The 17253-nt window shown below is 55.0% G+C and overlaps 1 protein-coding gene across 12 annotated transcripts in view; it reads left to right on the forward strand.

The window, feature by feature from the left end:
• Positions 1-17253, forward strand: part of ctnnd1 (catenin (cadherin-associated protein), delta 1) — a 37663-nt gene that overhangs the window by 15782 nt on the left and 4628 nt on the right. For 4 of the 12 annotated variants that reach the window (XM_069191298.1, XM_069191297.1, XM_069191299.1 and 1 more), the window contains 19 exons: positions 909-1078; positions 3965-4036; positions 4193-4321; positions 4463-4788; positions 5464-5730; positions 6100-6349; positions 8777-8999; positions 9425-9617; positions 9750-9867; positions 10004-10163; positions 10872-10889; positions 11201-11269; positions 11614-11741; positions 12026-12176; positions 14270-14462; positions 15495-15688; positions 15950-16003; positions 16100-16182; positions 16681-16738. In XM_069191298.1, the coding sequence (XP_069047399.1) occupies positions 914-1078; positions 3965-4036; positions 4193-4321; positions 4463-4788; positions 5464-5730; positions 6100-6349; positions 8777-8999; positions 9425-9617; positions 9750-9867; positions 10004-10163; positions 10872-10889; positions 11201-11269; positions 11614-11741; positions 12026-12176; positions 14270-14462; positions 15495-15688; positions 15950-16003; positions 16100-16182; positions 16681-16738 (2851 nt within the window). In that variant the 5' untranslated portion in view covers positions 909-913. Of the gene's footprint in view, positions 1-908; positions 1079-3964; positions 4037-4192; positions 4322-4462; positions 4789-5463; positions 5731-6099; positions 6350-8776; positions 9000-9424; positions 9618-9749; positions 9868-10003; positions 10164-10871; positions 10890-11200; positions 11270-11613; positions 11742-12025; positions 12177-14269; positions 14463-15494; positions 15689-15949; positions 16004-16099; positions 16183-16680; positions 16778-17253 lie in introns of all 12 variants that reach the window. The other 8 variants (XM_069191302.1, XM_069191300.1, XM_069191303.1 and 5 more) reach the window with 6 other exon arrangements.

Here is a 17253-nt window from a genome sequence, read left to right on the forward strand (position 1 = left end):
AGGGGGTGGGGGTATTTGGTGCGTCTCTCTTGCTTGGCTGCAGTAACCTGTATCCTGGAGCGGCGTCTCCAGCTCGGCAGCCCCTGGACTCGGGGGTCAGGCGGGGGAGTCTCCTGCTCCTGTTCCCAGTCCTGTTCGTGCCCCCTCTTCAGTTCCACACAGCGCAAGTCCAGCTGCTCGGATTTCATTCCTGCGGATTTTTTTTAAATGGGCACTGTGGCAGTCGGCGTTGGGTGGAGGCGAGGGGTTGGACAGACCGCGGATGAGGAACGGGAGGCCGCGTGGGGAATGCGCCCAGCCCCGGGGGGCGGAAACGGGCTCCGGCACCCAGCTCTTAACAAACACATCCTGCAGGAGCTCCTGTTGGGGTTTTTTCGAGACGCGGACACGTTTGGTTTAAGTGCTGTGCTTCGGCATGATCCGCTCGGATGAATGCCTGCTGTTCGCCGCTCCGGGAGGGGTCCCGAGTTGTGTCCTGAGTTGTCCCACTCCCCCCCGACTCCAGTCCTGTTTGCCTGCTGATTGGAGATGTGGGCTTCGGGCCCTCGGTCGGCAGTCACCCATCCCGGCCCCCCGAGACCGTTTCCCCCGTTCCCTTGTCCTCTCACCTCCCTTTCATCTCCCCTTCGCCTCAAGACTCTTCTCTCACCGCGCAGTCTGCGATTACTGACGGGTCGCGGTTTAAATAACTTTCTCTTTTTGCTGGGCTTGTGGGTTTTTAAAGATTTAAATGAATACCCCTCTGTCCCTGAATCTGTCAGTCCTGGGGTTTTAGAGGTTCGGTGATTTTTCTCCTCTTTGTGTGATTTGGCTTCCTGGGGACTTTGGGTTTAATCAAGTGCCTTTCTCTCCCTCTCCCTCCTCCTCCTCCTCCTCCCCCCTGTCTCTCCCCGCCTCCTCTCTCCCAGTGTGCATGGAGCAGTGTGAGAGTGCCGCCTCTCTCCTGGCCTCGGTGCGGGAGCAGGAGGCCCAGTTTGAGCGGCTGACCCGCGCTCTGGAGGAGGAGAGGAGGAGGGTCAGCCAGCAGCTCACCGCCGTCGCCAACGGCAGCAGCCCCCGGCCCCCTCCCGCACAGCAGGTACAGCCCGCCCCCCCCCCACTTCGTCACCATCATCCCATCTCCACCTCCACCTCCCTCTCTCTCTCACTCTCTCACTCCCCGTCATCTCCCATCAGCACCTTTCCCTCAGACCCGGGGCCTCCTGGTGTCCACCTCCAGCACCGCCCCTGCTAGCCCCCTGACCCGTCCATCACCTCTTCCTGCCTCCTCCCCCTCTCTCCCCCGTCCGGGATGAGCCTAGCGGAGCAGGCGGGGGGCGGGGGGGGGCAGCCGATGCTATAGATTCTGCTGCTTTCGCTCCATCCCTGCTTCAGTTTGTGTCCGTTTATGCAGCGGGGTGTTAAACTGGAACAGTTCAGGTGAAGTGCCCTGCTCGAGGGCACGAACAGCAGCTCGGGACTCAAACCCGCAACCTCCCGTTAACGAGTCCGGCGCCCTGACCACCGCCCCACACCGCTGCCCCCTGTGCGGGCGGTGTGGGGCGTCGCAGAGGCTCCTCATGCGTCTGCTTGAGCAGTGTTTCCTCCTTCTTGAGGAAGAAGCCATGCACATCGATGGCCTGTACTTTCTGTTCCTTTGGGGTAAGGAGCTGTCTGCGTCGGCAGTATCCCTCGTGTCAAAGCGGGGTCTCTCTCACTCTTGACACTGCTCGGCGGTCTGTTTCCCTGCCTGTAGTGCAGCAGCGAGAGGTGTGTAGCTGTACTGTTGTGGGACTTGAAGGGCCAGGGCGTGTCTAGCTGGCCCCAGGCTCTTAATTCTGAGAGGGAAAGGAACATGAAACACTCCTCCCATCCTTGTAGTAGTAGGGATATTGTGATAACCCCCCCGAGTGGAGACTGGAGGTGCTGTGAATGGCACCAGCAGTTATGCAGCTCTGAGAAGCGACCCCTGACCTTTCTGCCCACGAGTCAGGCCTCAGGGAGGGAGCCTGCTACCGGTTCGACAGTGGCTGGGGAATTGCCGCCGAGGGGCAGGGTAGGGGTGGGGCACGTTTAGCCTCGTCGGTGGTGGTGGAGAGGATCTGATTCAGCTGTTGCTTGAGAGGAATAAGGGTATCGGTTTCAACAACGTGGCTGGGCAGCTTGTTCCACGCTCCCACCACCCTTTGTGTAAGGAATTGCCTACTGTTCCTGGTTTTAAATGCTCTCCTCTGTATTTACAACTTCTGTCAGGTGGTTCTTGTTTCACTGTTCATTCGAAATCCACATCAAGGTAGTGCAGATCCAACATTCTCATGAGAAAGCGTTTTTAATGATTAGCTCCAGTGAGTCAGTGGAGGAGGGTGTGCCGCACGGTCTCTTGGCTCGGCAGGCCGAGTTTGTGAGCAGCGTGAGCGCAGGCTCTGTGGACAGGTGCGCGTGTTTTTTCTATTATCTGTTCTGTGGGGGTACAGAGAGAGCGGTCTCTGTGTGTCGTTCCGTATGCAGCTCGTGAACGGCTTGGGGTTTTTGGATTCATTCTGCTACTGAGCATCTTCGAACAAGTAACTGGTTTTCGTGTCTTTGGTTAATAGGTGACTGTTTAACAGAGCGCGAAAGGGAAAGTTACTCTGAAGGCTGCGTGTTGACAGAACGGTCAGAGTTCAGATGGCTGGTTTTATTACACTGGGGCTCAGCACTGCGCATTGCTGTACAGTGCTCACGCGCTGCAGTTTCATTACGGTCCTGTATTGTACCTGTCTTCCTCCCTCAGTACAGAACTGTGCTGCAGATTGCTTTAGAAGGGGGGTGCCCTGCGTACCCCAGTTTGGGGAGGTGTAAAGGATTGTGATGATGGGAATGGAGAGCGAAGGAGTAGGAAGTGGATGCGGAGCTGTGGACAGAAATGGGATCAGTTCCCTGCCTTGCACGGCGGCTCTTTCCGAACACCGTGCAAGGCGCTGTGCCCCTCTGCTAGCTCGACAGGCCTGCAGGGGGGGTCTGGGAAAGAGAGGCATTGTGGGACTGCGGTCAAGAGTGCGAGCTGGAGCCCAGGCGACTGACGTGTGGCCGAGGGCCCTGCCCTCAAGCAGGAGCGTGATGGGGTCGTGCCGTCAGGGTTATCCGCGAGTGCTGCCTTGCTCAAGTGAAGCAGGCTTGTGACCGTCTCCACGCGCCTGAGCGTCTTTCCTCCATTGACTGTAGAGACTAGATAATGGCACTGTGTGTTGGATCTAAGTGAGCTTAGACTGAGGGTCTCCAGTCCCGGTCCGATTTGTCTTGTGGGTCATCCCATATGACTTGTTTAAGCAATCAGTCGGCTTGATTAAGGTCCTAGGGTTCTTGAGGGTCAGTGTTTTTTGTGTTGATTCTTTAAATTGTCTTAGACATCAACTGTTGAACAGTAAACTCTTTGATATCTTTGTAAAGGTCAGCATTAAATCGCCACTTTCGAATCTGCACAGTCAGGGCTCCCCAGGAGCGAGGCTGGTCGGAGATCCGTTGTTAGGTCATTTCATTCTTACTGTTCTCTTAAAATCCGGCATGCCAGTTTCAGTGTTGCTCGTCTGGCTCACTTGGTAGTATCTTGGTCCAGTGTTTGTTGGAATACTTGGATCAGCAAAACTGTTCTGTCAGTAAGCTCTCTGGAATGCATTTGATACTGTAAACTGTTGAATCAATAGACAGTCTGCCGATGCTGCCACCTATTGGGCACTCTGAAGTAATAAAGTGGGTAGCAGGGTTAATGGTGTCTGATCATCCTCCAGTCCTGGTCCTGGAGGGGGTTCTGTGTCTACAGCAGGACTTTTGGGGTCTTTCTAAACTCCCATGAATATCCCATGATTCAAGCTGCATTTGAAGGCTGCAGACACACAGGTCCAGGACTGGACTTCCCTGTCCTTGCATCAGGAGACGTGTCCTTGCTCCGGTGGTGCCTCTGTGTTCTGCTCTTGACTTCCTGTCCCTCTCTCTTTCCTCGGTGCAGAACGGCTGTGTGCCTGGCGATGCGGACATAGACAGACTGAAACTGAGCGAGGGATACGTTAACGGCACGCAGGTGACTGGCTCTTTTACAGACATGTTGGCCTGACGCGTTTCTCTGGTTTCTGTAGGGTGCATATCTCGACTGTCTTCTGTGTCTCTCTCCTTCTCTGGCGCGTATGACGCCTGCCTCTGGTTGCCCCGTCTCACTGAAGGCATGCTGTCATTACAGTACAGGATGCTGGACCCTGGTCACATCGTCGAGGAGACGGTTACAGTAGAGGAGGATCCAGAGCAGCCTGCCTCTGTGGTCTCCGTGGAAACCAGTGAGGATGGGACAACACGACGCACTGAGACCACGGTACTGGCCCAGATGTGACCCCCTTGCTTTAATAAGTCGAACCGTTTCCAATTGTAATACCCTCATGGTTACGTACTGTAGTGCCCGGTCAGTGTCTGTACTGTATTAACTCCCCTCTTTCTCTCTCTCTCTCTCTCTCAGGTAAAGAAGGTTGTAAAGACTGTCACTACTCGGACAGTGATCCCCTCAATCTCAGACAACCTGTCCCTGGATGGTTCTGTACAGGGAGGGATGGTTGGAGGAGTGAACAACTACTCCACTCTTGACCGTGTCTACAGACAGGGTGGGCCACAGGGTGTGGTTCCCCAGCATGGGGAAATGTATACCGGCACTGCCACAGTCCCCCGAAACTACCACTACGCCACTATTGGAGGAGGGGGGTATGAGGATTCTGGGTATCGGACAGGACCCCCATCGGACACCTACGCCAGTCTGAGCCGAGGGACCCGCATGGAAGACCGATACAGGTAAGGATGGAGTGGGGTTCATTAGTACAGACGCACTGCCTGGACACTACAGGACATTAACACTGCACTGAGAGAGAGGGGTTAATACAGTCCAGACACACTGACTGGACACTACAGGACATTAACACTGCACTGAGAGAGAGGGGTTAATACAGTCCAGACACACTGACTGGACACTACAGGACATTAACACTGCACTGAGAGAGAGGGGTTAATACAGTCCAGACACACTGACTGGACACTACAGGACATTAACACTGCACTGAGAGAGAGGGGTTAATACAGTCCAGACACACTGACTGGACACTACAGGACATTAACACTGCATTGAGAGAGAGGGGTTAATACAGTCCAGACACACTGACTGGACACTACAGGACATTAACACTGCACTGAGAGAGAGGGGTTAATACAGTCCAGACACACTGACTGGACACTACAGGACATTAACACTGCACTGAGAGAGAGGGGTTAATACAGTCCAGACACACTGACTGGACACTACAGGACATTAACACTGCACTGAGAGAGAGGGGTTAATACAGTCCAGACACACTGACTGGACACTACAGGACATTAACACTGCACTGAGAGAGAGGGGTTAATACAGTCCAGACACACTGACTGGACATGAAAAACCGTGCTGATCTTCTCTCGTTTGCTGCTGGTTCTCAGACCGGTGGATGGCTACAGGACTCTGGACAGCGGCTATCGCGCCCCCAGCCGGCAGGCCGACCCGTATGGCGCTCAGCCCCAGGTGCGGATGGGCAGTGCCCTGGAGCTGTCGGCGCCCCAGCGCTTCGTGCCCGAGCCCTACGGGCTGGAAGATGACCAGCGCAGTATCGGCTACGACGATGTGGACTACGGGATGGGCCCCCCGAACTACGGCACCGTGCCCCGCGCCGGAGGGGGGATGGGGCTGGACCCACGGCGAAGGCTCAGGTACTGTTGTCCAGCCTCTCTCTCTCTCTGACCCGCTCTGTTTCCCGTCTCCCTTCTGGGCTCCCTGGGGATCTGCATGACTCGTTGGGGAGTTTAAGATTTTTACAGCTCAGTCACCAATTGCTAGCAAGTTCTGCAGATATTTTCAAACTGTGCACACATCCAAGTAAAAACTGTGTAGCTCTGAACTCATGCGGCACTTTTCAAAGCAATATGTTTTTCAGCATTCATTTCTCTGAGATTTCATACTTTGCAATTTCCTCCAGACCTGCACCGTTGGGATCTGTGAGCCCGTGCTCACCCCTTGCTCTCGCACTCCTCACCCCGTATGTCCCACAAACTCTCAAACTCATGCCTGTATCCCTTCAGGAGCTATGAGGACACCTTGGATGGTGACATGGGGGGTACAGCGGGTGACGGCTATTTCTGGGGCGCCCCCTTGGCGCAGGCAGAGCGGGGCAGCATGGCCAGCTTGGACAGCACCTTGAGGAAGGGGCCACCCCCTTCCTGGAGACAGCCCGAGCTGCCGGAAGTTATCGCCATGCTCAACTACCGCCTGGATCCGGTCAAGTCGAATGCTGCAGCCTACCTGCAGCACCTCACCTACAAGAACGACAAGGTGAGAATAGCTCAGGTCACTGGGGGGCGCAGGGACAGGTCCGTACAGAACCTTACCTGCAGCAGTGATCAGGTGAGAGCAGCCAAGGTCACTGGGGGACACAGGGACAGGTCCGTACAGAGCCTTACCTGCAGCAGCGGACAGTGGACAGGTGAGAACAGTCAAGGTCACTGGGGGACACAGGGACAGGTCCGTACAGAGCCTTACCTGCAGCAGTGATCAGGTGAGAGCAGCCAAGGTCACTGGGGGACACAGGGACAGGTCCGTACAGAGCCTTACCTGCAGCAGTGACCAGGTGAGAACAGTCAAGGTCACTGGGGGGCGCAGGGACAGGTCCGTACAGAGCCTTACCTGCAGCAGTGACCAGGTGAGAACAGTCAAGGTCACTGGGGGCGCAGGGACAGGTCCGTACAGAACCTTACCTGCAGCAGTGATCAGGTGAGAGCAGCCAAGGTCACTGGGGGACACAGGGACAGGTCCGTACAGAGCCTTACCTGCAGCAGTGGACAGGTGAGAACAGTCAAGGTCACTGGGGGACACAGGGACAGGTCCGTACAGAACCTTACCTGCAGCAGTGATCAGGTGAGAGCAGCCAAGGTCACTGGGGGGCACAGGGACAGGTCCGTACAGAGCCTTACCTGCTGCAGTGATCAGGTGAGAACAGTGAAGGTCACTGGGGGACACAGGGACAGGTCCGTACAGAGCCTTACCTGCAGCAGTGACCAGGTGAGAACAGTCAAGGTCACTGGGGGGCGCAGGGACAGGTCCGTACAGAGCCTTACCTGCAGCAGTGATCAGGTGAGAGCAGCCAAGGTCACTGGGGGGCACAGGGACAGGTCCGTACAGAGCCTTACCTGCTGCAGTGATCAGGTGAGAACAGCCAAGCTCACTGGGGGACACAGGGACAGGTCCGTACAGAGCCTTACCTACAGCAGTGGACAGTGGGCAGGTGAGAACAGTCAAGGTCACTAGGGGACACAGGGACAGGTCCGTACAGAGCCTTACCTGCAGCAGTGGACAGTGGACAGGTGAGAACAGTCAAGGTCACTAGGGGACACAGGGACAGGTCCGTACAGAGCCTTACCTGCAACAGTGGACAGGTGAGAACAGTCAAGGTCACTAGGGGACACAGGGACAGGTCCGTACAGAGCCTTACCTGCAGCAGTGGACAGGTGAGAGCAGCCAAGGTCACTGGGGGACACAGGGACAGGTCCGTACAGAGCCTTACCTGCAGCAGCGGACAGTGGACAGGTGAGAACAGTGAAGGTCACTAGGGGACACAGGGACAGGTCCGTACAGAGCCTTACCTGCAGCAGTGGACAGTGGACAGGTGAGAACAGTCAAGGTCACTAGGGGACACAGGGACAGGTCCGTACAGAGCCTTACCTGCAGCAGTGGACAGTGGACAGGTGAGAACAGTCAAGGTCACTAGGGGACACAGGGACAGGTCCGTACAGAGCCTTACCTGCAGCAGTGACCAGGTGAGAGCAGCCAAGGTCACTGGGGGACACAGGGACAGGTCTGTACAGAGCCTTACCTGCAGCAGTGGACAGTGGACAGGTGAGAACAGTCAAGGTCACTAGGGGACACAGGGACAGGTCCGTACAGAGCCTTACCTGCAGCAGTGGACAGTGGACAGGTGAGAACAGTCAAGGTCACTAGGGGACACAGGGACAGGTCCGTACAGAGCCTTACCTGCAGCAGTGACCAGGTGAGAGCAGCCAAGGTCACTGGGGGACACAGGGACAGGTCCGTACAGAGCCTTACCTGCAGCAGCGGACAGTGGACAGGTGAGAACAGTGAAGGTCACTAGGGGACACAGGGACAGGTCCGTACAGAGCCTTACCTGCAGCAGCGGACAGTGGACAGGTGAGAACAGTCAAGGTCACCGGGGGACACAGGGACAGGTCCGTACAGAGCCTTACCTGCAGCAGTGATCAGGTGAGAGCAGCCAAGGTCACTGGGGGACACAGGGACAGGTCCGTACAGAGCCTTACCTGCAGCAGTGACCAGGTGAGAACAGTCAAAGTCACTGGGGGGCGCAGGGACAGGTCCGTACAGAGCCTTACCTGCAGCAGTGACCAGGTGAGAGCAGCCAAGGTCAAGAAGACACAGGGACAGGTGTGTACACAGCCTCACCTGCAAGAATGTGAGCTGAGAACAGCCAAGGTCACTGACGGACACAGAGACAGGTCTGTACAGAGAATGAGTAATGGACGGATGACAATAGCATTGTGCTGGCACACACAGAAGGGGAGAAGGTGCTGCTTGGAGAGACACGCCTCCTGAATTCAATGTGCTGGGGTGGCTGTCCAGTGTGAGGGACTGTATGACACTTGGACACATCACGGTGTCCGTCCCAGCCTCTTCCTTAGCTGGGAGGAATATAGCACGTCGCCGCGGCTGACACGTCCTCCCCCCCTGCAGGTGAAATCAGAGGTGCGGCGGCTGAAGGGGATCCCAGCTCTGGTCAGCCTCCTGGACCACCCCAAGAAGGAGGTGCACCAGGCCGCCTGCGGGGCGCTGAAGAACATCTCCTTCGGCCGGGACGGGGAGAACAAGATCGCGGTCAAAAACTGCGACGGGGTGCCTGCCCTCATCCGGCTCCTGAGGAAGACGCATGACCAGGACCTCACTGACACCATCACAGGTAACTGTTGCGACTGTGGGCCAGCGCCGCCGCCGCCGGCCAGGTCTGTGGGCCAGGGGTGTCTGAAGCCATGGGTCTTGGCCGCCGGACCAGGTTGTTTCGGGGGCGGCAGTGGCTCAAAGGTGGAGCCCCAGGCTGATGGCGGTGCTGTGAGACACCTAAGTCTCCTGAGTGGAGCCTGTTGGTACCGATTCTTATTGATCTGTGCAGGTAGAAAACAGAGGGTGCACTGTTGAGTCCCCGATATGCTCCCTGTTCTTATCGGTGTGGCCGTAAGGGCAAGCGCTGTTCCACTTCGTGGCCGCGGTGACCCCAGGACACGCCCCCCCCCCCCCCCCCACACTGGAGCATACCCCCCAGGTGTGCCCAGCGGGCTGCTCAGAGGACAGCAGCCCCCTGACCTCCCGGCGCGCTTTCCTGTCCAGGCACTCTGTGGAACCTGTCCTCCCACGACTCGGTGAAGATGGAGATCGTGGACCACGCGCTGCACGCCCTGTCGGACGAGGTGATGGTGCCGCACTCCGGCTGGGAGCGGGAGCGGGAGAGGGAGGAGGAAAGCTGCAAGCCGCGCCACCTGGAGTGGGAGACCGCGCTCACCAACACCGCCGGCTGCCTGAGGTACGACAGAGGGGCCGCAGGAGGAGAGGTAGTGGGATGGGGGGGGTAGTTGCCGTAGGCCGTTTTCCTAAGCGCCTGCGTGTGAATCATGCGGCCGAGGGTCACGGTCCTCTCCTCGTCTCCCGATCTCAGGAACGTGAGCTCGGAGCGCAGCGAGGCCCGGCGGAAGCTCCGAGAGTGCACCGGGCTGGTGGACTCGCTGATGTACATCGTCCAGTCGCAGATCGACCGCAAGGAGGTGGACAACAAGGTACGGCGGACTGCAGCCCCGCTCGGTGGCCGCTCCTCCGCTCCCGGAGCCTGCCGCCCTCCTCCTCCTCCTCCTCTGGTGTGAGGAAGGCAGGGCTGTGCTGACGTGGTCCCCCCTCCCCCTCTCGCTCCCGCAGCTCATCGAGAACTGCGTGTGCCTGCTGAGGAACCTGTCCTACCACGTGCACCGGGAGGTGCCGGGCTCCGAGCGCTTCCAGGAGAACAGCGCCCCGGGCCAGAGCCCCGCCTCCGGCTCCGCCCCCAAGGGCAGCTGCTTCGGGTCCCGAAAGGGCAAAGGTACTAGCGATGGGACCGCCCTGATCTCCTGTGTTCCTCTGGACTGCACCCCTGTGTCTGTTACACAGTTTCAGGTCATAGTGATGATGTCCATATCCCAGTTCCCTCTGTGTGAAATTTGTCTCCTGCGTCCTGTACTCCTTAAACTTCTCATACTCGGAGACCAGTCTCTGTGAGGTTTAGTTAAAAAAAATTCAAGTGCTTTCTTGTCTGGAGTTAATCCAGCCTTACAGTAGCAAGTGAATCCATTCATCATAAACTGGGCCAGGGAGCGAATTGGAAGATAACGGGATTAAAGGAGGAGTTATGGCACAGGATGGGCGGGAGAGAGAGGGTGATAATTTAACAGGATAGGCGATGCAGCGAGAGGCAGTAACAGAGCAGGTGATACAGATGGTTACAGTACGGGGCAGGAGATGCAGTGAGAGCAGATGACAGGAATAGAGCAGGCGATACAGAAGGGTACTGGGTTTGTCAAGTGCGATTGCATCCACTGAGTGTGGCCTGACCGCAGCTGTGCCGTCTGTAATAGTGTTCTCCCTGGAGTGGGTCGTTGTCGTGTCTTGTCCTGTGTGATATCTCTGCTCTAGCTGCTTGGGTGTGGCTTGTAAGGGGAGCTTTGGTGGCTGTAAACTGCTGTTTCTCACGCTGAAATCTCTTTCCCTCCACCCTCCCCTTCTCTCTCTGTCTCCTGCTCCTGTTCAAAAGACGAGTGGTTTTCCAAAGGTAAGAGCCTCTTATAAACTCTGCTTGGCTGCCTTTCAGGCCTTAACGATTAAACAATAATTAACATGAATACTAACACTGGTGCTGGACTGGATCCAGCCGGGCCTGCCTGACGCGTTTGAGCTCGACCAGGTAAATTGTGTTCCAGACCCTGAAGCTGTCCTGTGCCAGGCGGACTGCACTGGTCTCGTGGGCCCAGTTTGTTCATGTTTAATGGGACCTCGTCCGGCCGGGGCACTGCGGGACTTCTGGTTTCTGTTAGCATCTGGCCGCCGTGCGTGTTTTGCTGACGCGTTGTCTGTTGTGTCCAGGAAAGAAAGACCTGGACGACCCCACAGCCGACGTTGTCGATATTCCAAAGAGGACCGTTCCCGCCAAAGGTGAGTGGGCTCCGCCAAGCCGGAGGCCATGCAGGAGCCTGGTGAGCCTAAAGGAAAAGCTGCAGGGGAGGGGTTTTTGGGAAAACCCTTCTGTTTGGCAACGTTAAAAGCTAGCTTTTTAAAAATTGTAAAAAGTCATAAACTACCACACACCTCAGCCCTGGTGGGAGGAGTGGTACTGCTGTGCTCTGCTCACCGCTGCCAGCAGGTGTCCGTGTTGAGCTCCTGGAACGTGACGGGCCTCACACGGATCACCCTATAACTGCACGGGGAGCGTGGTAATAGCGTAGTCTTTCTCGCTGTGGGCGTGCTCCTGTAACCCCTCCGTGCTCTCTCGCTGCCAGGGTACGAGCTGCTGTACCAGCCAGAAGTGGTGCGAGTGTACACCTCCCTGCTGAAGGAGAGCAAGAACCCCTCGGTCCTGGAGGCGGCAGCTGGAGCCATCCAGAACCTGTGTGCGGGCCGCTGGACTGTGAGTGGATCTGTCCAGTGTCTGGACTGTATTAACCCCTCTCTCTCAGTGCAGTGTTAATGTCCTGTAGTGTCCAGTCAGTGTGTCTGGACTGTATTAACCCCTCTCTCTCAGTGCAGTGTTAATGTCCTGTAGTGTCCAGTCAGTGTGTCTGGACTGTATTAACCCCTCTCTCAGTGCAGTGTTAATGTACTGTAGTGTCCAGTCAGTGTGTCTGGACTGTATTAACCCCTCTCTCAGTGCAGTGTTAATGTACTATATAAACCTCTCTTTTTCTTCCACAGTATGGGCGGTATATCCGGTCCATGGTGCGCCAGGAGAAGGGTCTGTCTTTGATTGCAGAGCTTCTTTCTCACAACAATGACCGTGTAGTCAGAGCGATGTCTGGCGCCATGAGGAACCTATCCATCGATACCCGCAACCGCGAACTCATCGGTAAGTCTACCGGCAATCCTAGACTGTCAGTGGCATCCCTGTGCTTTGGCTTACTGAACACTGTGCTCAGAATTGGCTTGAAGTTGGACAGTTTTGTCGACACGCGGAGGCTAGTAAGAACCGGATTTGTAGCTGCTGAGGAAAGTTACGCGAGTGATTTTTTGTGTGGTTTACAGGAATGTAGTTTTCCGAGCAGGATTTCTGTTCTTTGGACAGTGCAACGGTTGCTCATTGGAGTTCCCCTGGATCCCAGATAGTTGCAGTCATCTGCCTTCAGTTCTGGAGAAGACAGATCCCTTGGGTCTGTGACTCTGGGGTCTTCATACATGCAGTTCAGTCCCACACCTGCTAGATTTCTGGTGCCCACTGGTGTCTTTCTCTCAAAGTGCCACCTTTGCAGACTAGAGGGTTAACCTGTCTCCCTCTCCCAGTGTGTACCCAGCAGTGTCCGCTCTCTGGATTAGGGGGTTAACCTGTCTCTCTCTCCCAGTGTGTACCCAGCAGTGTCTGCTCTCTGGATTAGGGGGTTAACCTGTGTAAATTTCAGTTCATTTCAACGTGCTTTATTAGCATGACCGATGGGTACAGTCAGTGTTGCCAAAGCAAATAAAATTAACATGAAACAAAAAATTAAATAAAATCTACAGACATTTACAACAAAGACGCATCATAAAATATTTGTGTACTGTAAACATATTGAACATTATTGGGAGACAGACTCACTGTTCCTCAGGCTGTGACAGGGGATCACATACTGGGCTGCCAGTTCAACTGAGTTCCCTCCTCCTTCTCCCAGTAGGATTGGGATTTGTTGTGATTCTGGCAGGTTTGGGAACTCGGGGATTAGATTTCTGAATTTGTGGAATAATGATTCTCTAATCCCAGAGTATCTGTCACAGTGCAGTGGGAAGTGCACCTCTGTCTCTGTTTCTCCCCGCTGGCAGTGGGAGCACAGCCTGTCCTCTCTGGTCAGCCAGGTCTGCCTGTGTCGCCCAGTTTCTATGGCCAGGCTGTGGTCACTGAGCCTGTTCTTCGTCAGGGTCTGTTTCTTTTTGCTGTTTCTTATCTTGGTCAAATATTCGGCTAGTGTGTATTGTCTGTTTAGGGTTCTGTAGCATTCCAGTTTGTGTGTCCCAGTGTGTGAGATATTGCTCTTTGATCTGTGATGTGGTCGAGTCTGAGTTGTGGTGCTCTAGCACTGCTGTCCTGATGCTGGCTGGTGTCGGTGTTTCTTGGGTCATTGAGCCTCAGGACCAGCTGGCTCGGGGCTCTGTTTTGGGCTCACCTCTTGGCTCAGCAGGGCTTTGTGGTGGTAGGAATTTTGGTTGCTGTTTTTAAGGTGTAGCTAATACTTTAATACTCTTTTCTGTATGTTTATCAATAGTGGGTACTGGCCTAATTCAGCCCTGCACCCATTGTTAGGCGTTTTTCTCTGCACATGGAGGATGTTCCTACAGATCTCCATGTGCAGAGTTTCTGTGGGGTTTTTGTCCCATTAAGTGTAATCCTGGTCCATGAGGGCACCCCACACTTCACTGCCATATAGGGCAATGGGTTGGATTACACTCTCAAATATTTGGAGCCAGATTCTTGTTGGTGGGTTGATGTTGAAGAGCCTCCTTCTTATTGGGTAGAGTGCCCTGAGTGCCTTCTCCCTCAGTTCCTTCACTGCGAGGTCAAAACTCCCAGATGAGCTGATGGTGAGACCGAGATATGTGTGCTCCAATGTGTTGTTAAGTGTGAATTTGTACCTGTTTCCTTGAGGTCTGGCTTTCTTGTGGAAAACCATAACTCTGGTCTTGTCCAGATTGACTGTCAGCGCCGAGGTCTGACAGTACTGCTCCAGCAGTGCCAGGTTCTGTGGGCAACAGCAGGACCAGGTCATCTGCATAGCGCAGGAACTTCACTTCTGTGTCGTGTAGTGTGAGACCAGGAGCTGCAGACTGCTCCAACATTCCTTCTAATTCGTTGATATAGATATTGAACAGTGTTGGGCTCAGGCTGCAGCCCTGTCTCACCCCACGGCCTTGGTCCGCTCTCTCCCAGTGTGCTCTCTGGATTAGAGGGTTAACCCCCCTCTCTCTCTCTTTCAGGGAGGCACGCTGTTCCCAACCTCGTTTCTAACCTCCCGGGCGGCCAGCAGCAGCCGGCCAAGGCTCTCTCCGAGGAGACCATCGTGTCCATCCTCAGCACGCTCAACGAGGTGCTAGTCAGGAACCTGGAGGGCGCCAAGACGCTGCGACAGGCCGGGGGCATCGAGAAGCTGGTGCTGATCAACAAGGACGGGTGAGGGGGTGGGGCAGGGCGACCTGGGGCGAGGGGGGTGGGTGAGCTCAGGATGAGGTGTTGGGAACGTTGTGGGGCTCACTGGGGTGAGGTTCAGCAGGATGGGATCAGAACTGTGGGTTCAACACAGTGGTTTGGCAGCTTGTTCCACACTCCCACCACTGCCTGTGTAAAGTGCCTCCTATTGTCAGGTTTAAATGCTCTTCTGCGTGGCTTCCAGTTGTATCCTCAGGTTCTAGTTTCACTTTTGGTTCTGAAGAAGTCTGTGGGCTAGACTTTGAGACAGAAATCATGGAGGGGACAGGATACAAGAATCCAAGCCTCAAAGTTATAATTAGTGATGCCTTATAAGTTTATAATGTTTTTCTGGACACTCCACTCAGCGCTTTACAGACACTGGAGATCCCCTCCACCACCCCCAGTGTGCAGCCCCACCTGGATGATGCTCCAGTCTGCTCATACACACGAGCTCTCAGTGTGGAGGAGAGCAGAGTGATGAAGCCAGTTCAGAGAGGGGGATTATTAGGAGGCCATGATGGGTGAAGGCCAGGGGGATATTTGGCCAGGACACCAGGGTCACGCCCTTACTCTTTGGGGAAACACCCTGAGATTTTTACTGACCCCAGGGAGTCAGGACTACGGTTTTACTTATCAGAATGACAGTGCCTTCTTACAGTATAGTGTCCCCGTCACTATACTGGGGCATGAGGACTCACACAGACCGCAGGGTGAGCGCCCCCCCTAGTGGCCCCACTAACACCTCTTCCAGCAGCAGCCTTAGCTTTCCCAGGAGTCTCCCCTCCAGGTACTGACCAGGCTCCCTCCTGCTGGGCTCCAGGGGGCTGCCAGCTGGGAGCTGCAGGCTGATGGAGCTGCTGGCAAGTTAGCAAAAGTGAACGAGATTCAGCTGTTTAGTTGGAGGCTGTGGGACTGCAGTGAACTGGGACAGGCGTGACGGGCTGCGTCCTTCACTGCGGCCCCTCTGTCCAGTTTGCTCCTGGTGACGAGGCCGGGCCTGCCCTCTCGTTGCAGTAACCGGTCCGACCGAGAGGTGAGAGGGGCGGGGCAGGTCCTGCAGACGGTGTGGGGCTATAAGGAGCTGCGGCGCCCCCTGGAGAAGGACGGCTGGAAGAAGACCGACTTCATGGTGACCCTGACCCCCCAGGCGACCCGGAACAACAACGCAGGATACGAGGACAGCACCCTGCCCCTCATCGACAGAGGAGGTAACGTCGGGCACCGTGGCGCTGCGGTCCTGTCATTGAGAGGGGAAGCTGTGGGATTTTGGTGCAGATTGCCACCTGACCATTTGCTGGACTCCTCTGTTTCCCCGTCGGGGGGGCTCCACACAGCGTCTGTCCTGCGCGAGGTGACGGGTATCTCCTTCTGTCGCGCGTTTCTGCTGCCCCATTGAATAAAAGCTTGTCAGTTTGCGAATAGCTGAGCAGATATAGGTGTGTGTGACACTTGTGTTGGGTCATCCACAGGAGAGAAGAGGGACAGGGACAGAGACATGATCCCCTTGAACGATATGGGACCAGGTGAGTCAGAAAGACTAATTCCCTCGTTCTCCATTATTTCTCTCACTTCCTCCCTCTGTTGATATGTGTGCCCCATTCCTTCTTTCTCTCTCTCAGATGCCTATTCCACACTGGACCAGAGAGACCGGACCCATACTCTGGAGCGCTCCATTGACCTGTCTGACCGGGACACTATACAGGTACAGGCATGATCACGCTGGACACAGTCCAGTCCAGTCCTGATAGCCCAAAGAGTGACCACAGCCTGGACATAGACACTGGACTCAGGCAGACCTGACCTGAAACTCAATAGAGCTGCAGCCCAGTATGTGATCTCTGTCACAGCCTGAGGAACAGAGGGAGCCTCTAATGTTCCCATTAGTGAATGTCTTGCTAATTATTGCTTTCACAATCCTGTAATTTATTGTTCAAGCCAATAAAGCTTTGACTTTGAGAGGTGCACACAGTCATAATTAACGTACTTTGCATACTGAATGCACACAGCCAGTCAGAGCCAAATGTACATATACTTTCATATAACATTCTTGCAAGTGTGGGGCTTGCACAGAGCTCAGGTACTGACTGTCTTGCAGGGACTGTGGCAAACGCAGTTTTATTTTCAGGACCTGGACTAACTTGCTGATCTTTCTTTCTCTGTTTGCTGACCCTTCCCTCTCTCTCCCCTGTCTCACTCTCAGGGTGGTGTGTATGGTGGGGGCAGTAAGGGCTCTCTCCCTCTGGTTGACTCCTATGATGGTTAGACTAACCTTTCCTTGCACTGCATGTGTCAGCATGGTATGTCATCAGTACGCCAGCACATTGCTCACTCATGGTCACCCTCTGTCATGTCAGTGTCTGTACATTCTCTCTCAGTGCTGTGTTAATGCACTGTAGTGTCCAGTCAGTGTGTCTGGACTGTATTAACCCCTCTCTCTCAGTGCTGTGTTAATGTACTGTAGTGTCCAGTCAGTGTCTGTACTGTATTAACCTCTTTCTCTCTCTGTGCAGTGTTAATGTACTTTAGTGTCCAGTCAGTGTCTGTACTGTATTAACCCCTCTCTCTCTCTGTGCAGTGTTAATGTACTGTAGTGTTCAGTCAGTGTCTGTACTGTATTAACCTCTTTCTCTCTGTGTTGTGTTAATGTACTGTAGTGTCCAGTCAGTGTCTGTATAAACCTCTTTCTCTCTCTGTGCAGTGTTAATGTACTGTAGTGTCCAGTCAGTGTGTCTGGACTATATTAACCCCTCTCTCTCAGTGCAGTGTTAATGTA

Source organism: Lepisosteus oculatus, chromosome 6 (genome assembly GCF_040954835.1).
Source record: "Lepisosteus oculatus isolate fLepOcu1 chromosome 6, fLepOcu1.hap2, whole genome shotgun sequence".
NCBI lineage: Eukaryota > Metazoa > Chordata > Actinopteri > Semionotiformes > Lepisosteidae > Lepisosteus > Lepisosteus oculatus.